Below are 21746 nucleotides of genomic sequence, written 5' to 3'. Positions count from 1 at the left end.
TGTAAATTCTGTGGTGGACTCTGTGGACACATCCATGTGTTTACATTTATTTTGAAGGCGGGTCTAACATGTTCTTACTGTAACACTTATTAAATACATGCACCGGGAAAACAAGTGGAGGCTGACTGGTCACAGTGTGCTTTGTTCTCTTCCAGTATCGTTTGCTAGCCATTCAATCTAACAGGTAGTCTAACCTCACTCAGAAACTGCAGTTATGCTAACAGAGTGATTGCGTTGTTACGGTTGTCATGACATCTCCATTCGCTCGTCCCAGCGGCGAGAGAGCGATGTGGTCAATGCTATAGAATTAAAAAAATTAAACAATTCCCTATTCTGATGAATCGGCGGGCATATTTTAGCAGCGGCGGGCTGCCGCTACTAAATGAATGTAGTGGAAACCCTGGAGAGGGGTGGAGGAGAAGGGGGACTGTCCTGTTCTGACCTGGAATTAACATGCATTTCATTTGATCCAAGCACAAGTGCTAAATGCATCCAGATGCATTGAGGACCAATTGAAATCCAATCACTCAGACAACATTTGGAGCAGGTCATTAACATACTTTCAAGCCCGTATTTCTTGAACTCACAGACACGTCACAGAGTTCTCAGCTTTCATAAGATTCAGAAATATGTAGAATATTAGTCCCGTAATTTTACTTCGCAACATCCACTGTGTTAGCCATGTGTTTACTTCATGTCTATTTGCATATAGAGTGAGTCAGTGAGTGGTTTGAGGCGATCCTAACCAACGCTAACGCCCAATCCCCTCTACAAAACACATGTTTGCTTTATTGGGAAATTAGAGTTTTTGAAGATACTCTTGTTTGTTATTTGGCTCCATCTCATTTTAGTCAGTGTAATTCAGGCTGTATTTCAGTCCTAACATTTTTTTCTGCAGACAAATCCAGTTTGTTCTATTTATCCAACTGGTGGCTGAGGCTGTAATAATGCACTTATTGATCTCAAGGTTGGGTATAAGCAGAGGAGTAGATGTGGGGTGAGCGTGTGTGTGTGTGTGTGTGTGTGTGTGTGTGTGTGTGTGTGTGTGTGTGTGTGTGTGTGTGTGTGTGTGTGTGTGTGTGTGTGTGTGTGTGTGTGTGTGTGTGTGTGTGTGTGTGTGTGTGTGTGTGTGCAATCAGCTCGGGGTTCAGATCAACAAATGTTCATTACTCTTGCCCTTTCCCCTTAGCAAACACACCAACACACATACTAGATAGCTAGCATTCATCACAGCACGCCTGCAGGGTGGTTAGGAACTACTCCATCTCTGCTCAGTGTGTGTGTGTGTGTGTGTGTGTGTGTCTGTGTGTGTGTGTGTGTGTGTGTGTGTGCAACAAAGTATACACAGTATACTCCTTTGTAGCCTTGAAACTGACCGTAGTAAAAGTCTGTCAGACAAATTAACTAGATAATAACATTAAAGTTTTTAGCTGACAAGCTAAAGACTGAAGGGCTAAAAAGAGCAAAACTAACTAATGAGCTGAAAAATGAAACGAACTAGTGAAATGGGGGGGGGGGGGGCAGGGGATATGTGTGTGTGTGTGTGTGTGTGTGTGTGTGTGTATAAACTTTGCATTGGTGGAATGTAACTAAGTTCATATACTCAAGTACAGTACTTAAGTACAATTTTGAGGTACTTTTACTTTACTTGAGTTACACTTCTACTGCACTACATTTTAAGGGCAAGTCTTGTACTTTTTACTCCACCATATTTAGCTGACAGTTTTAGTTACTTTTCAGGTCAAGATTTAACATAAAAATATGATGAATTTAAACATATTACGCATTTTTATAAATTATTATTATTTATTTATATAATTATTTATAAATTAAAACACATAAAAGTATAGTAAATAGTTAAAATGAGCCCTACATTGACAGTAGTAAAACACTGCTTACAGAAATGCATCAATAATAGTAATAATCTAATAATAAATTTAAAACATAAAACAATCTGAGTGGGTCCATTCTGCACAACGAGTACTTTTACTTTTGATACTTTAAGTACATTTTGATGCTGATACTTTTGTACTTTTACTTCAGTAAGTTTCAAACGCAGGACTTTTACTTGTAGTGGAGTTATTTCACAGTGTGATATTAGTACTTTTACTTAAATAATGGGCCTGAGTACTTCTTCCGTCACTTGAACTTTGACACTTTCAGAGTGTGTTTTAACTTGATCAGAGTTTCCTGGAACATTTTGGTCGTTCCATAAAGCAAGATAACAATGGCCAAAATGCTGAACTCTGTTAAACTGACAAGCTCATTTGTGAGAGCATTGTTTTAAACTTGACCTCTAAGATAATCACAGTCTCATGAAACTTTACAACAGCAAACACAAGTCCTAGAGCATTCACAGGATGGATGGTATTCTTAGGTATATTGACCATAAGGGGGTTTCTCAACTGTTTACAATACAGAAGTGTGGTTTTTCTTCATCGAGATCAATTATTGAGTGGAAAATTGTGGTTTAAATCTTGCACCAAATGGTTCAAAACATTGCTTGAAACAGCTGATAAGACACAATTGAGCATAGGAATGGTCATCATAGCGCTTTGTCATGTCCATGGATATGAGTACTCAGTGTCTATGTCTTTTGACATGCAGTTTTGTTGTGTTTAACTGCATGTGTTCATGTTTCTATGTGCAGATAAAAATGTCCTTCACCTACAGCTGTCCCCAGTAAACCGTTCAGACGCTGTTATTTGTCAGTCACCCCTGTCGACGACACAATCAACTCAAGTGTCACTACTTGTTTCGCTGAAGAAGAAAAAAAAAAAAGGCGCAGTCATTCTCTGTCCTTCACACCTCCATGAATCTTACAGATGCAGCTGTGTCACAAATCTCCCATCAGCCACATATAGTGACATCATGAAGCACTAGGGGAAAAATAGCTGTCCACAAAGATGTATGTGACATCACAGGGACAGTCAGAGATATCAAGCCCAACAATGTTCTTTTCCACTAACCTTAGTAAAGCAGATTTATTGCCTTAACCCATTAAGGCCTAAAGCGCCTGGAAAAAAATGCCTGGAAAACCTATGGGTGATTTTCAAATGACCCCCTAAAACCTGAAGTTTTTCTGGAAATTCAACAGAAGATTTTTCAGCCTCTGTAGCAGATAAAAATGAAATTCAAAAAGTATTTGAGAGCTTATACCCGTGGCTTTCATACGAAGTTGAGTTTATTTGTCCAAACCTTCAATACATTTTTTTTTTTTTAAATCAACAAACTCAGCAAATGTTACATTTGTCTGAATAAAAAATCCTATGCATAATACTAATACATGCCCATTAGCAAGATGCAAACATGATATGACCACTGGAAGAACAAGACAGAGTTCTCATTAGCCTACTGTAATAAAAATAAATAAAAAATTATCATAATAATAATAATAATAAATAATAATAATAATAATAATACATTTTATATATTGCACTTTTCAGGGTACTCAATGACGCATAAAGTAATATAAGACATAAACAGTCATGATTTCTTATATCATCATCACAATCAATTAGCCTATTATTATTATTAATATTAATATATTATTAATAATATTATTATCTCCAGATGGCCACAAATCTGTCTGTTCTTTGGTGAAAATATGTCGTCTAAAAACATATTGCTCATCCATAAATGCCGGTCGATTGGTTCCGAGGGTTCAAAGTCCAGATCAGTAATTAAATCATCGGCGCTGTTTTAATCAGATCTCCTACGTCACTTACTGCAGAGCTCCTCCGCTATAGTCGTCTTCCTCCATGATTTCAAAGTTCTGGAAAAGTCCGATGTTGCATTGCGACACCCCACATGTATTCTGATCATAATTCTGATGCATTTCATTGGCCAAGAGACCGAAAATAGGTAGAAAAAAATACAAATACTACAAAATGACATATCCGCTGTCCCGGCCTTAATGGTAGAGTGACGCAACAGCGCTCCCGGCTTTAATGGTAGAAATGCGCTAATGCTTTCCCGGCGTCAATGGGTTAAGGTAAATGTTTCCTGTGAACACTGAAGTTTATTTTGAAAAGCATCTATATGCACCACTATGTCACTCTCAGGGGTTCCTTGTTGGGCAATATATAGTTATAAAAGATATATCGATATATTTTTAAATGTGATATGGAATTAGACCATATCGCATATAGCGATATAGTTCAAATCTGCACTGTGATCCTAGCTCCAGGCAAGCTATGGCTATTATTTAAGATATTTTCTTATTTAAATGTGCACTTTATGGAGCTTTGATTTTTTTTAAAGATACTCCTGTTGTTATACAGTATTTATGTTCACTTAAATAAACTGTTTCAATAAAACTACTTTGACTGAACATTTGCTCTCACTTTCCGATAAAAATATCGGGATATATATCGTATATCGATATTCAGTCTAAATATATCGGGATATGACTTTTGGTCCATATCGCCCAGCCCTAGTTCCTTGTACGTTGGTGTCATGGGAGCCATGGCAAATCAGTGGTATCTGACAAGTTGGCATAGGAATTTTAGGAATAGATTTTTTAGAGGTAATTAGGCAGGTATTCAACAGCTTTTTTGTGTGAAGGTGATCAGTAAAGACCTGGGCCTTTAGTTTCTTCTTAAAGATTGAAAGGGACTCAACAGATTGGATGGGGTTTGGAAGTAAGGCAGGAACAAGAAACGAGGGATGTTGGTATGCTGGAAAGAACTTTAGAGACTTATGAGAGGAGCTGGAGGCAGAGGAGGGAGGATAGAGCAGCTGCTGCTGCGACAAAACCACCAGAGGCTGATCAAGCTGGTGTCTGTGCATGTATACTTGCAGCTGTGGAGCTCATAAAGTCAGCCATCAGGAGGAAACATTAGTACTAAGTGACCAAATCAATGTTTGAGACTGTTTTCAACAGAAAAATGACTGCATTGGTCAATTGGTCAAACACTTGCCATGATTATACTTTCCTAAAAAAAACCTCTGGTTGTGTGAATAACGACTGTCCTCAGTTTTGTTTATGTAGCATATTAGATTACAGGTCAACTCAATGTCCATGTCAAAGTTAATATAAAATACATCATCATGCACAATAGACATCAATAATGCTTGCAAACAATGAAAAAAGAAAGAAACACCAGGAAAAACATAATCTGCCCTCCAAAAGACATTGAGAAAATAGAACGTGACTGTTCTGGCAGTTCTCAGATCAGTTTGTTTCACAGACCTTGACCAAAGTAACTAAAAGTGACTATAAGCGAGCCAGTTAGAAATGTTTGGGGAGCCAAACAAATAACTTGCATTGGGAGCCAATGAAGTGATTTATGTTCTGGAGAAAATGTTTGGTATGTGCTTGAGGCCTGTGGCTGCTGATTTTGAGCAAGCTTTGACCCTAATATGTAGAATAGAATAACTAGACCTTTATCATTTAAACAGCTTTATCGGCAAAGATACAGTTTATGAAGGCCAGTGTGATATCAATAAAAATGGAAAGAACTGGTGAAAAACATCATAGTGCACCTACTGATGATGATGATGATGATGATGATGATGATGTTGAGCTTTACTGTGTCTGGGTTTTGCTGCGCTTTAATGTAGGATTTAGGTGGATGGGTCAGCAAGTAGTGGTAGTCATGGTAACAACATGCTTTTCTCACACTCTGGCCATCTGTGATGTAGAATAACAATGATGTAAAGATGATGGATAATGGTGAACAAGATGGCAGCCTTAAAGCGTTGGCTAGTGTGTGTTGTTGTTTCAATTAGTGTTTTGCCACAGCATCTTGAATGTCTCGACGGTGATGTTTTCTCAGAGTTAATAATGGGTGTTTGTTGGACGCAACGCTCCTGCTACGCTCTAGCATCCAAGCTAGAGTGGATGACATCACAGTAATAATGTAGAGAGGCTGGGAAATATAAATATATATTTTAAAACCTGTGTTTCTTCCAACAACTTTTGCTCTTCATAGATCATTTTCGGCCAAATTGTTGGGAAATTTGTGCTGGTCCTAGACATCTTACTCTGGAATTAATTGGACTTACAGGTTTGGCTCAGTGAACCTGAATGTGACAGCAACTCCAACCAACTCTCCCATAGAGACTAACTAGGCAATTTCTAGAAGAAGACATAAAACCCTCATCTACACGTTCACTTGATGCTTTTCTTTTTGATGATACTAATATTCCAATATAACTTAATCTCCAATAAATACCCTTTTTCAACTGTTAGATATTATGTGCCCTCTTCCCCAAATCAGGACGAGCCAGGCCTTCAAAATAAAAGCCTGCAATGGATGCTGTATGTTAGCAGGAAGTTTTTCAGAAACTAGTTGTATTCCAAGCAAAGAGTACTTGAAGGAACGAGTTGTTAAGCAGAATAGAAGCCTGAGAGGTAACTGTGTCTTCACAGAAAACCCAGGAAATGGTTGTTTTTCTAAATAAAAGCCAAACAAAGTAACTATATATTAATAGGAAGTTAAAGATGTAACTTTTTATATATATATATATATATAAAAGCTTCAAAGAGTAGGCCAACTGTATCTTATTTACTATTTCCAGCGTTATAAACAGGTAAAACAATTTTGTATTTTAAAGTGGTAATATTAGAACTTGGATGCACACAAAGTTTCAATCATGTATTTTAAAACTCTGGGACACTGATAAAATTTCAGCTGAAATTGTATAGCTGAACTGATGAGAGTTACACAGACCCAGAAAGAATTACATTTTCCACAGAAAATTACCTCTCTTGGGTGTTACATAATCACCAATCTGTGAGCTTCCATTCATTCTACAAGTGTGTGTGCGGGGGGTGCATACGTGTGTGTGTGTGTGTGAGAGAACGTGTGATGAAGGGCTGTAATTTGTATGTGTGTGTACCCACTCTCTGTAATTCGCTCAACCTGCCCAATTCAGCAGTCTGAATGTTGGACCAGAATAGTCCAGACCCTCATCAGGCCTACTGGGAAATCCTGCACCTACACACTTAGCTGTCTCAGTGTGGGGATCTGAAGGTGTCCCCCATTATTTTTCCTAACAAGGGTTGCTGAGACGGTCTTGGGTATGTGTAACACAGTTATGTTTTGCCTTTTCAGGGTTTTTTAATGTGATAAACATGCTTTGTTTCTCTGCTGTGCAGTTCGAAGAGGAATATGAGCTTGAGAGCATTGCTAACACTGTCATTGCTCTGTCTTTGTCTCTCCAGTCATTTAGAGGACGTGATGTTTTCCTGCGGCTGTGAGATTCGCTGGCTGCAGCTATGGCAACAGAGAGGAGAGGCGGGGCTAAGCGGCCAACAGTTATACTGTGAGGATTACAGGAAGACTGGTGACAGGATGATACTGCTGCAGGATATGAACATTAGCAGTTGTGGTAAGTTAAGTGTGAAAATTAGCACAAATACACACACCTGATATGCACCCTTTGGCCTTTACGATTGGGAACTGTTGATCAAGATTTTTTTATTAAAGCTTATTTTATCATGGAGCTGGCCCTCCTATATAAAAACAAAACCAAGAATGTGTCAGTTTGTCTTTTTGACTTCCATGCTCTCCCTGTGGCTCTTAGTTCTAAGCCCATTGGTTCCTGATGGAGCCTTAAATCTTCTCTAAACTTACCAGGTTCAGTGGAGGTTTGCAGTATGGTGCCATCCACCATTGACTCCAGCATAGCCGTCGTGGAGGCCGAGCACCGAGTCAAGAATCTCAAAATGAGGATTTAACCTCGGTCTCCCACTGCCGCTTCGGCTGAGGGTCTATTTTCGTTTCTATAGTCCTTTTTAAGCTTTTTTAACTTGTTGGTAATCTGCTGGATTGTTAAATTGTACCCGGCTGCAGCCATCTCCCGTTGAATTTTCATCAAAACAGGCTTTGTTCTGGCAGCTCCCTCCAGTTTCTCTTGAATTTCGGCCGATGACCACACTGCAAAGTTTGTCTCCTCTACGGACAACTGTTTGGCTTTTGCGTCCATTCTGCAGCTGGGCGGCTGTGGCTCAGTTGATAGAGCGGTCGCCCACTTTTCTCCTCACATTCTTCCTCTCTTTCTGTTCATCAGACCCTCCAGATATCAGCGTCAGCCACAGCAACATCACTGTTATCGAGGGTGATCGAGTAACGGTGATCTGTAATGGCTCTGGGTCCCCGTTACCTGAAGTGGACTGGCCTGTCAACGGCTTGCACTCAGGCCACCATCAACAGGTAGGGAGGAAGCACACAAACACACACACACACGCACACACACACACACACACACATACTCGAGGGAAACACACAGCTAGACTTGTGAGTTTTGCATTTTACATGTGATAACTCAAGCTGCTGGAGCTTATCTCACAGTAACTGAAGTGTTGTTGCCATCAAACATTGATTTCCAGCAGAAACAAATGTTGTAGAGTAGCAGAAGATTTTCTTAGAGGGGAAGTGTAACATCTTATTTTATTAATTAGCTGTAGCTTGAGCAGTTAGATGAAATCACAGAGGACAAAATGACAGTTTTGTTCCTTATGTTTTGTTTAGTTCTGATCCTTATATCCAAAAACTCCACTTTGTAATTTAACCCTACTGACTTCCATACAGTGCTTCTCCCACTATTTGAGAAATATTTTTGGGATTTGTTAATTTCCAAAAATCATTGTGGTGTGAAATGTAAAAATGCTTATTGATATGTATGTAAGATGTATATAAAATTCAGGTTAAGGTTCTGTCAACAGGTTGTATGATGGTGACCTCAATAATAATTTGTACTTTCCTGCTTCAATCGCATCCAGAAACACAGTAAATCTCAGGGGAAAAATCTATTTGTTACAGTATTATTTTACTCTAAAAAATATTGAGACTTTATTGTCATTGCACCAACAGTACAACAAAATGTGCTGTGCATCATCTAAAAACAAGATAAAAATGCTTCTGTTGCTGTATAAAAAAAAAAAACCTCTCCAAAATAAATAATGATAAAACATTTTTTTAAGTGCTGTAGTACTGTGTAGGATATTCCACACAATTATCAGGGTTATTGCACAGGATTCCAGTGTATGTAATATTAATATGAGTATAGTAAAGTGCTGCTGTATTGTATGAAATGTTGCACATAATGGTTCATGTTTATTGCACAAAGTATGGCTCCTATGACAACAGATGGTAGTCCTATTTTGATGATTTGAAAGAGTTACATTGTACATTTTCATGTCATTGACACCTTCTTTTCAGCTTCCCGGTGGTAATTAAGAGGCTGAGGCTCAGATGAAATGTTTTCTTCCACTTGGTTAAAAGAAGTGGCTCAATGCCTCTATCAACAGCAGTTACATAGAATTCAATACGAACAATAATACATCCCATTCAGCTCATTTCCAATTAGATGTGCACAGTTAGTTTGTGTCTGGTTTCCCATGTTAATGTAGCACTCCATATATAGTCATGGAAAAAAATATTAGACCATTGTTTTCTTCAATTTTTTTGTTGATTGTAATGCCTGGTACAACTAAAGGTACATTTGTTTAGACAAATATAATAATAACAACAAAAAATAGCTCATAAGAGTTTAATTTAAGAGCTGATATCCAGCCATGTTCCATGGTTTTCTTCATAATGATTTTGTTTTTTATCAAGAAAACCATGGAAAATGTCTAGATATCAGCTCTTAAATTAAACTCTTATGAGCTATTTTTGTTGTTATCGTTATATTTGTCCAAACATATATACCTTTAGTTGTAGGCATTAAAATCAATAAGAAAATGAAGAAAACAAGGGAGGTCTAATCATTTTTTCCATGACTGTATATGTAACACTGTAGCTCAAAGTAGCATTTAGACAAAAAAAAAACGCTATTCCATCATGTTATTCTGAGACTTGAGTCATTGTTACATATTCTTCATTTCTGATCAACTTTGTGTGAATGCCGCATGACATTGTTGACATTTCCATTATTGCCTTTGCTAAAAGAGTCTGCTGGCTTGTCAGTAAAATGTACACTTATAACTGAACTGCATGCTCCCATACTACACACCCGTCTGTCATGTTCACACATTATAATTGCTCATGCCCGTTCTCTTATTTTATCCTGCTGTCCCTCCAGGCCACCGTCTACGACAACAACACTATTCATTCCGTCACCCTAACTTTGTTCAATGTGAGCAGAGACGATAACAACTTCCTGCTAACCTGTATCGCCACCAACATAGTCGGCATGAGCAACGGTTCCGTCCAGCTAACTGTTCACTGTAAGTACACACACACGCACACACACACACACACACACACACAACACAAACCACACTCACACACAGTAAACACACACATTGAGTGCTCTTCTATTGGCTAGTTGTTGCCTCTCCCAGTTAATGGTCAATCTAGGAAAGCGCTTATTAGTGTTATCAAAGTGCACAAAAGGCCCATCCATCATCATTACAGCCAATACACATCTGACCTACAGAGAGTGTGTGTGTGTGTGTGTGTGTGTGTGTGTGTGTGTGTGTGTGTGTGTGTGTTATATTAATGTGACCTACAAAAGGAGCTGTTTGCATGAATGTGTCTCATAAATTATCCTGTCACGTGGCGATTAAAAAGGCCACAACAGCATCACACCTACAGTACATCATAAAGGCGAGCACATGCTTCAGCTGTTGAACACACTGTAAAGTCTCATTTAAGCAAATAATGAGACTGAAAATTCATTCAGCCCTTTGAGTGGCTTTTATATTGCATTAGCAATCTTTACCCCAAAGTGTTTATTCTAACTGACCAATTAGGGGAAGACATGCAGGAAAGGGCTCTGAGCTGGATCTGAACCTGGGCCCTCTGTGTTGCAAGGACTAAGCCTTAATGCAGTCATTTCCTAAAACAGCTGATCATTGTAGTTGATAACACATTCAACCACTTTACATTCAGGGTCCTTCTTTTTGAGAATTGGCTGTTGTGGGGAGTGGATGTTTAGGGGGAGATAGCAGGTCAACAATAAACGCCACATTGAAGTGGTAAACATCATCTGTAAGCTGTGAACCTGAAGATTGATTTGAGCAGCAAGTTGTTTTGGTCAAAAATATCTAATAAATATGAATTAATTTATTTATTATTTATTGAAACCTATTAGGATGTATAAAGGGTCATAACATTAGTGGTGGCTTTCTGAAGTCCGTGTTCAACTAAGTCCCATAAGTTGTTGCAGCATTGTTTGGGTTGATACCATTTGTTACACACATTTGGTGCTGAATAATGCAATTTTATTCATACAGAGAATGGATAAAAATTGTCAAAATAACTCTCCAGAATATAACATCAGTATATCAAGACCTTTGGAACAACATAGAATAATCCATGCTGTGATTTGGGTTCAAAAACTTTATTATTATTATTTTCAGCGATTGGATGACAAGCACTTTTGTTCTTCAAACTGCTGAGAACCCCTCTTGCTGTCAATATACCTAGGAAATGTGCATTTGTTTTGGACTATTTTCAGCTGTGGATTAATCCACATTTTGTGCTGTGTTGAATATTCAGTATGTGGCAGCAGGTCAGTGTATGTGGGACTGAGTGAAATTGTACTATACAGGTTGTGATGTCATGGAAACGAAGGACCTAGAGTCGAGTAAATATTGTGTTTTGCCAGTCTAGACGTTACCTGCATCAGTTACAGTGTTACTTTACTTGGGAGGGCTGCACAGATATATTGATGGCTGCTGAAATATCTTTCTCGATCAATTTTGGCATTTCTTATTTTGATATTTTTTAAACATCTAGAGAGAACAATGCCCTCCTTGTCCCATTCTCTCTGTCACAAGCACATTGACAATAGACGTTATTTGGGAAAGAGAAAAATAATATGACAAAATTGTTTTCTTTCTATCCGAAGTTTCTCGTTCTTATTTGGGAAATAAAAGGTAATCTATAGCCCCTTCCATAGTGCCGTTTCATGCCGGGACATTTACAGCTCTGTAACGCCTCACCTGCAATATGAACTGCAGCACATACATACTGTACTGCTCCTGAGCTAACTGTGTAGCCTATTAGCACCGTGCTGCTGCTCAGACTACACTATGAATGGGCACAAATATCACGCCTTAGCAGGATCACTATGAGCACCCTAAGGTGAAAAGCCAGCACAGATCTTTCCGGCAATATAGCCTGACATTTGCAGGACCACACTGTGAAAGGGGCTATTGACACGTCTCTGCGTCAACCATTATGTTTCATGAAATAATGAAAAGTACAGTATGAGTGTGTTGGAATATACTTTATAAATAAACTTTAAATGTCAGTATTAAAGTGTTCCAATGCTTCAAATGTAGAAAAATAGCATTGCCAATGAATATTAAGTTAAAAAAATACAATATTTGGCCAATTTCACGTGACTTCCAGTAAACCATGCCCTGGTTCTGGTCTTCTATCCAGATACACCTCCAGTAGTGATACATCTGATTATTAACAGAAGATAAGGCCCCAGCCAACCCACATGACTCCAAAATAAAAAATAAAAATATTCAGGCAAATACATTACATACATACATACATACATACATACATACATACATACATACATACATACATACATACATACATTACATGTATACTATACATTTTATGGATATACGCAGTCTATTTTATTCTTATTTAAGTTTTATATGTATTCTTATTATTGTTATTATTAGTAGTAGTAGTGTTGTTTTTATTACTATTATTATTATTATTAATTTTTTTATTTTTTGTACTCTACATTTTTTTTTTACTGAATTATTTATTGCTTTTTCTATTATAACTGGTATCATCATGATTATGTATTTGTTTTTTGTTATCACTGTTATTTATTATTTCTCTCTCTTTATTTATCTATTTTTTATTTTTTCTCTATGGTGTTATGTGGGTGGGTGGGATTTGATTGACAAAAAATTAGGAAAAAACTATTCAAGACATTGTATTTAACTGCATCCTGTAATGTGGTTCCTTTAAAAACAAAAACAAAAAAGGGTGTTTAATGTGCACAGAGGTAAATGTTTTTTGGATAATACAGCTTCCCTGCGTAAATCCATTGCAAGCTTGTACAAAATAATGTGATGCACAATCTATTTTCAGTGCGAGCTCCACCCGCGCACCATGCAAATATCTCGCTACGCCCAGAGGCTTGAATTTAAAACACTGGGCCACTGAGGAAGCTATTTTAAGTTGCTGTGTAATGGAACTTGATTTTGCAGGTAAGAAATATGAGCCAAAATTGTGCCCACTGCCTTCAACTAAATTCATAAACTCACTGCATTTAATCACTGAACTTAGTTAAGTACTGGCAACTATTTGAAGCTTGAATCGTTTAATGGCAGAACTGAACATATTCATCATACTACATCCAGACATCTCTCTTTTTAAAATCTTTTAAAAGCTTGTTTAAAAATGTTTTAAATTATTGATTTGACAAATAACAAACTGAATTCATCTTTTTCTACCTAAATGTGAGCCGTCTCACTAGGCATCTCTGGGGAGTCAGAAATTAATCAGGGAAAACATCCAACCACTAAAACAAGTTTTTCTGTTAAGAATGTGAGTAAATAACAATGATTTGACTTCTTAATCAAGAAATAATAATGAGCTTTAGTATTTTTAAAAAGTTTTGTAAAACAGTAAATTTGAAAATTCATGGATAACAATAATAATTATGTTTTTAGCATTAAAAATAATATTTCAAGTAAAGAGTTTCTACATACTGGTGCTTTAACCATTACAGAAACATAAAAAAAATGTCATTCATTTATTCATTCAAGCACACCAGAACCGGTCTCCAGACTATCGCAGGGCTGACACATAGAGACAGACAACCTGTGAAGGGACAATGAAGCTTCATGAACCATTTGCTTTATTTACGGAGCCCACTAGATGGTGCTCTTTGTTCAACAAAGAGCTGAAAACACACTCAATTACCATTGCTAAAGACCACCATCTAGTGGTGTCAAAAAATAAAGCAAATGTTTCAGGAAGCTTCATTGTCCCTTCACTAAAGACAACCATTCACAGTGTCATTCACTCCTAGGGGCACTTAAGAGTCACCAATTAAACATAAGCTGCATGTTTTTTGGACTGTGGGAGGAAGAGCCGCAGGCCGGAGTCGAAAGAAACATTAAAAAAATGATTTTGGTAATTGCTAATACCGTTAATTCAGGACAGCTGGGGCACAAACCGGTGGTCTGATATATTTGTTAAAAACTGTATATATTTATATATATACAGCAACAGAGGTGCAGTCAATATGGACAAATGGGCTATAAAGCATAAATACAATATGTGTGCCAGGAAAGCACAATGCAAATGTCTTAACATTGAAATCGACCATGAGATTAGTTCCAGCTGTTTCCCTTTTGTTTTAAGGCTGAAAGTATCCAGAAGAAGATTTCTGTCTCTTCGGGGCTGTACAACAGTATTTATAGTCAGTCATAAAAACAAAACAAAACATTGTGCTGGAATGATATGTGAACAGATGCCACAGCCCCTCGGCTCTTATAGACCCCAAACTCTCCCCCCCCCCCCACCCCCCCTCTCTCTCCCCCTCTCTCTCTCTCTCTCTCTCTCCCCCTCTCTCTCTCTCTCTCTCTCTCTCTCTCTCTCTCCCCCTCTCTCTCTCTCTCTCTCTCTCTCTCTAAACATATTCTGGTCCCAACTCGGCAGATACCGATGTTTTTCAGGGGTCTTAGCCTGTGTGCTGGTTTTGGACGAATCAGTTGCAGCCACCTAGAATTTTCCCAACTGTCAGCCAGTTGAATGCCAATTTCCAGTCAACTTCCCAGCACTGGGAGTCCCCCCCATCTGCCCAGATCCCACTGTAAACATGTCCATTCATTCAATTTCAGGGTGTCACCATTTCCTTCACAGACACATAAACAACCAGTGTGATTTATACTGGAAAGAAAAGATTTTGCAATGGAGGAATGCAAACGTAATCCAGCAGAGGAAATACAAAATGAACAAAGAACATACACACTTCAACTCAATGAATTAATAAATAAGAAAACCCAATTCCTCATACACATGCAAACATATATTCTGCAGTAAATTACAAAAATCAAGAAGACATCAGTTCATTTCTTCATGCTATTTACTAATGTTGGGACAACAGAGGCATTTACTTTATTTTCTGACCCCACTAGATGATACTCTTGGCTTTAAAAAAAAGGCTTCAGCTAGTGAAGGGACAACAAAGCTTCACGAACCATTTGGTTTATTTACGAAGCCCACTAGATGGCGCTCTTTGTTCAACAAAGGGCTCAAAACACACTCAATTACTTTTTTTAAGCCAAGGCAGCCATCTAGTGGAGTCAAAATATAAAGCAATGGGTCATGAAGCTTCATTGTCCCTCCACTAGCTTCAGCAATGATATTTGAGTGTGTTTTCAGCCATTTTTAAACAAAGAGCGCCATCTCTTGGGTTCCGTAAATAGAGCAAATGCGTCACAAAGCTTTGTTGTCCCAACACTACTGTTTACCTTCCACATCTCACCACACAACAGATATAAACACCTGATTCACCATGATAGTGAACACCCACACTTAATCACACCCTCACCAGAAATGGTCACAAAAGTGACTAAAAGGTCTGTCTGGTGACCTCTCTAACCGTTCCTCTAGCACAACCATTGGGACAGAATTTCGACACAAAATATCAAAATCCAGTTGCCCAAGTATCATGAAATATCCAAACAGTATCACAGTTGAAGCAACCTTTCTGTGTTTCAAACTTGCTAAATAATTTCCCCAAGGAACCACATGAGATGCTGCAAAGGCTGCGGAGGGCCGGACCAATACTCTGAACAAAATTCTGCTCAATATTAATTTCATTGCTTTCTAACACTTTGTTTAGAAAGCTATGTTAATGTGGAGTAAGTCAAATATAGCAGTAAAAATTGTGAAAGCTCCAAACATTACCTCCCTTTTTGATTCATTTTAAACACAACATACATTTAAACCAAAATAACAATATAGAGCATGTATGGCAGGAAACCAGCAATTTATTAGTGTTTTTGATGTTTTTCAGTTTTTTTTTTCTTATTAAGTAAGAAAGATCCAGTCTGTCTTTGAATTTCTTGTTAAGAAGTCCACATTCTGTGTCAACTTTTCTTTCTAGCAAACAAGGTAACTCAGTGTTTTTTTGTTGAACTCATTTCTGTGCAGGTGTGTATGCACACATGCAGGCCGGACAGTGATAGCCAATGGGCTGGATGTGTCCCCTGGGCCGCCTAACGCCCATGTCTGTTCTAGAGCCGACCTCAACACAAACTACATTTTTAACCCACTTGTGGTTTTGTTTTCAAATTTTAGAGGTTGATGCATATAAAGCCTTTTGCAAAGGATAAAAACACAGCTTCAGTTCGCTCTTAGTGGTGCAAACTTTGAAGGTGAAGATATGCCATGCAATTTTAAGATGTTCCAACTTGAATACAAAAACAGGAAAGGAGTAAGGTCTAATGGAACTGAGGACACATGGTTGGAGTGTGCTCTCTACAGATGGCACAGTCAGTTGGCGACTAAATGTTAATTGCAAAAACACTCTATCGTGGTAAAACTAATTAATAACCTGAGCCAGAACTTTGATTTGTGTCCAAACAAGAATCAGCTTTTGTGCAGTGTTTATCAAAGCCTTCTCATTAAAAACAACAGCCTGCTGCAGCAGAAGACATTGCTGATATGAGCAGTGAGACCGAAGTGCCACTCGTAAGAATAAATGTATTCTTCAGTGGCTTGTATATGCGATTAGGAAAAACATGCTGCATTTACCAATTCTTTTTGTTGTTGGCACAAACAGAGTTTACGAGTGGCACAGACCTGTTGAAGGATCTTGTGCAGTTTTTTTCACTCATGGATTGCAATTTAAATCTTTGATATAGTTTGAAAGTCGTACATAAATTATATAGTAAGAGATATACATTAAGAATGCAAAAAAAAATCTTGCAAAAGGCTCAATGTGCTCATAGAAGCTATCAAGCTCTGCAGATCTCAGGGGAACTGCTGAGTTGGTGATCATCTCAGTGCTCGTCACACATCTCTGATGAAGGCTCAAATGATGTGAAATGTTCTACACATTCTGACAGTTTTTAACAGTATATTGTAGGTCTGTTGTTCCATCTAATGACTGAGCATTGTGTGGTGTAATGGCCACTGCAGCCTCTAGGTACTGCTAGCATGACTTTAATCTAATTAATTACACTGGATCATTATTAACACCCAAGGGTGCTTTCATCCAGAGCTCCATTTACCCTCTGACACAAATACTGTATGTCAGACATAGACTCTCCAGATCGCTTCTGAGCATCTGGAGCTTGTGAAACTCATCCAAGCAACTCTGATGATGTATCATCTCGGATGTGTGTGTGTGTGTGTGTGTGTGTGTGTGTGTGTGTGTGTGTGTGTGCGTGTGCGTGTGCGTGTGCGCATACACAAGGAGAAATTCCATTTGTGGTGGATCGTTTTCCTCTGGTGCTGGTTTGAATTTCTCACTGTGGGCTGTGGAAACACAATGACACTATTGCTGTAAACAATGAATTATGTTTGCATTTGGAAACACTTTAGTGAGGCAGCAGAGAAAAACATGAGAAGAGGAACAGACACCTCACACACTACAAATCAATTGGAAATGACTGCGATGATACCAGCGTATAAAAATGATAATCAAGGTCTCTCTGATTTATGTTTCTCTGTTTCCTCTCTTTTTCTTTCACATACTGCCACATCATATCCTGTGTTTTGACACACACTATTAGTTTCACTATAGTGCAGGTACATGTGTACAACGGTGTTTTAGGGCCAAGTATGAAAAAAAAAGAAAATACAGATCCGGGGAGGGGGGTCATATTTTGAGAAAAAAGTGATTAAAGTGGCAAATTTGTGAGAAAAAAGTGGCAGATTTATGAGAAAAAAGTGGCAAATCTACAAGAAAAAAGTAGTAGATTTATGAGGAAAAAAGGCAAATCTACGAGAAAAAGAGTAGATTTATGACGGAAAAGTGCCAAATATACGAGAAAAAAGTAGCAGATTTATGAGGAAATAAAAGTCAGTAAAATTGTGTTTTGTTTTTGTTAAGGAACCTCAATACACCACAGATGCCGCCTGGAAAGCAGGGGATGATACACGGACACATTAGTGAGGTGCAACAATATGGAACATAGGCGTATAGATTTTTTTTTTAAATATAGCCTATTCTTACGACTTTTTTCTCATAAATCTGCTACTTTTTTCTCGCAAATTTGCCACTTTTGATCTCGTAAATCTGTGACTTTTTTCTTGTAGATTTGCCACTTTAATCTCATGAATCTGCGACTTTTTTTCTTGAATATTACTCCCCTTTCTGTCTGTATTTTTATTTATTTTTTCTCACTTGGCCCTAATACGCTGTAAATCGTAAATGTGACAGTCCCAGTACAATAGAATATTTACATGCTCATCGGCCCTCTGTTGTCTTTGAACTCTTCAGTTCCTCCCTCCATCGTGAAGCTGAAGGAGCCAGAACGCCGCCATGACACGTGCATTGAGTTCACTGTCCGAGGCTCGCCCCATCCGACCTTACGATGGTACTACAAAGATCAGGTGAGTTTAATTCATTGGATCAAACAATTGTAGGTTTTCTAAACTATGCTTTGATATTTCATGGCTGCTCTTACATTTGTAACAATCCGTGCACAATAAAATCGTCAAAATATCACTGTTATTAAATGAATGGATCAGTGTAATTTAAATTAATGTTACAATATTTTTCTCTGAAATTAAGTGGATTTAAATTCTTAAGTGGCAGGAAATATGATTATTCAAGTAAATCTCAAGTAGCACACAACTGTGCTGGGGTGTGTTAATGCAGTAAATATTCAGTTGAATTCAGTTTTATTGATTTAACAAAATTACCTCACATACAATCTGTATGTCACATGACACCTTCTGTCCTTTAGATGAGAAAGACCTCCCACCCTGATAAACACACAAACACATACATACACAAAAAAGGTAATTTAAAGTCATTTCAGAGGAAAGAGACAGACAGAGGTGTAATAGATTTGAACAGAACAGATCAGCATGGTAAAATCGCAGTATGGATAATCTATATCACAAAGTGATACATAGAATGTGAGAGAGACAGAGGGACAACAAAAATAATGGCACATAACTATAATGTCTTTGATTAATATTAATATAAGTAGCAGCAGTGAATATAACACAATGATAATAAGTAGTGAAGGGACAAGAAGCTTCATGAACTATTTGCTTTATTTACAGAGCCCACTAGATAGCGCTCTTTATTCAACAACGGGCTAAAAACACACTCAATTATCATTGCTAAAGCCAAGACCATCATCTAGTGGGATCAAAAAATGAACAATGGCTCACAAAGCTTCATTGTCCCTTCACTAAAAATAAGCAGTGGTATCAGTAATCTTCTCAGTAATAATAATAGAAACCGAAAAATAATAGAAAGCAGGACACAGCAGCCAAGATCTGGGCCTAACCATGATTTATGTAAACCTGCAAGATTCCTGGAAAGAAGTAAATTTGTTGACAGTCCAAGCCTAAATATAAGCTTTCAAATATATTACTCGGTACATTTCACCACAGGTTACAGGTTGAACATTGAGGCGATTTCAAAAGGACTGACAGAAAATTAGTTGGGAGCCACTGTAAAAAAAACACTGTTTTTTTTGGCAGGTCAGAGATATAATTCTATATCACATTTATAACAACATGAGTTGACCAAAACAATGGCAACAAAAAGACATGCATATTTCAAGGCATAGATGAAGATAAAAACACAGAGTAATGTTTCATAAAATTCCATTATGAAAGGACGATTGGTCAGTTGGGAGCATTCAAATGCCAAAGATAATAGCTGTGCTTTTAACAACTCAGATCTAATGTGGTGGGGCAGTTTGTTCCACAGAGCAGGTCTGCATCTGCACCGTAAGGGAAGACCAGAAGTGACTGCTCAGAGAACTCGTCACTGTCAGGATCATGTCACTGTTAATTCCATTTATCACTCCCTTTTCAGGAAATATCCCACACTGAGTATGTGCGTCCTGATATGGATATTTATCAGGACTACATTGAGGGCTGCCTAACCTTTAAAAACCCAACACACCACAACAACGGCAACTACACTCTGGAGGCCAGCAACTACCTGGGTTTGGCCTCCAGAACCGTGTACGGACACTTTCTAGACAAGCCTTTCGATGGTAAGTTGGGACATTAAGGGGCATGTCCATGCAATCCGAATTCACATTGATGGTCTTTCAAAGTCGTCAGATCACTCTACTGTTCACACTACACAACTTCTTCTTGTGATCGGAGTCTTGAAGTTGTTGTGGTTTTTTTCACAGTACAGGAATCGCTGATGAGTATTGATGTTGATGAGTGGTTCAGTTCAGTCGGTGGGTCGGTCTTGTTCAGGCTTTATTAAGAGAGTGGTTCCAGTTTACTAGAAAATGTCACTGGTTCGGGTGGGTTTAAAAGTGGCAAAGCAAAGCAGCATTCTGAATAATTAATGAATTAAAAACATTGCATATTGTACAATCGTCTGTTTTCTACCTTCTGTTTTCTAATTTTTACACTCAAACAGATTACACAGTCGTAGCCTTTTTTTTCCTCCCCCAAACACACGCAGAGACACACCCAGACCCTTTTCCCCTGTTTTCTTCCATCTGAAACACACATCGAGCAGAAAATCGGGGCTAAAGTAAAAAAAGTGTGAGCTAGACTACTAGTAGTTGCTGCTTTCCTTGTGATTCTTTAGATATGTCAACCAGGCTAAAATGCAGCTAGTGAGTTAGCATTTTAGCATTAGCTTCCTGTGGTCTAACTTCTCAAAGTCAATGAGGAATTTGAATGGAACGTTAGTTATTACTTACAGCCTCTAGTCATGTTTTTCTGTGTTCTTGCAAACTCTTGTAGGTTGTAGATTAGGTCAATAAACAATATATTAGGCTATGGTTTTGCTAGCTTGTCAAAACCGCTGGTTAGCTTGTCAGAGACTGTCTAAAGCAGAGGTGTCAAACTCTGGCCCGTGGGCCAAATTTGGCCCGCAGTATAATTATATTTGGCCCGCGAGGAAATACCAAATGACAACCAGAGATGGCCCGCCGGTATTATACAGCGCAAATAATACTACAAATCCCAGAATGCTCTGCTCGTGTTTTTGCTTGAACACAGTAGATCAGTGTGTAGCAAACAGCAAGTTTTTCTTGCTAGTCCAAGGCATGGGCTTGAATGGCTGCACATTCATTGAAGGATATTATTATTAGTCATTTGGTTTATTGTTATTTTATTCTTACATTTATTCTTAGCCTGTGGAAAAAGATGACTGTTAAATTTAAATTTAAAGAAGGCTGCATATAAAATAAAGGGACATAGGATTTTTATTTAAATTTTATTTAAGAAATGAATGCCATTGATGTGTTTGTTTGTTTTATTTGATATTCAATTTTGCATGTTTGCAATATTAAGTTATATCAAGCTTTGCTTGTTCCATATTGTTTGAACTTGTTTAGGTCAATTTTTCCAATAAATATCAATGTTGGCCCGCGACTTTGTCCAAGTTTGAAATTTTGGCCCACTGTGTATTTGAGTTTGACACCCCTGGTCTAAAGGTTAACGGCCATGATGTTCAAGTCATGTGACCGTTGTGTAGTTCGCTAAAGCATAACGTGAGCTTTTTTTTCTGCTGGCTGCATTAATGCAAGCATAATGAGTGGCGAAGATTATCGGGCTGAACAAAACATCAGTGCAAATCATCAGAAGCGAGGCCAGGTTAGGTCTGCACTGTGAGTTGCCATCCAGTGG

At 38.1% G+C, this 21746-nt stretch overlaps 1 protein-coding gene across 3 annotated transcripts in view; it reads left to right on the top strand.

The window, feature by feature from the left end:
- ntrk3a (neurotrophic tyrosine kinase, receptor, type 3a) overlaps window positions 1-21746 on the top strand; it is a 229490-nt gene that overhangs the window by 127116 nt on the left and 80628 nt on the right. For all 3 annotated transcript variants that reach the window (XM_059334506.1, XM_059334505.1, XM_059334507.1), the window contains exons 5-9: window positions 7172-7338; window positions 8020-8162; window positions 10036-10180; window positions 18400-18512; window positions 19960-20143. In XM_059334506.1, the coding sequence (XP_059190489.1) occupies window positions 7172-7338; window positions 8020-8162; window positions 10036-10180; window positions 18400-18512; window positions 19960-20143 (752 nt within the window). The remainder of the gene's footprint in view (window positions 1-7171; window positions 7339-8019; window positions 8163-10035; window positions 10181-18399; window positions 18513-19959; window positions 20144-21746) is intronic.

The sequence above is a fragment of the Centropristis striata genome, chromosome 6, assembly GCF_030273125.1.
Source record: "Centropristis striata isolate RG_2023a ecotype Rhode Island chromosome 6, C.striata_1.0, whole genome shotgun sequence".
NCBI lineage: Eukaryota > Metazoa > Chordata > Actinopteri > Perciformes > Serranidae > Centropristis > Centropristis striata.
Note: the sequence above shows the minus strand (reverse complement) of the source record. Positions and strands in the feature narration are given on the sequence as shown.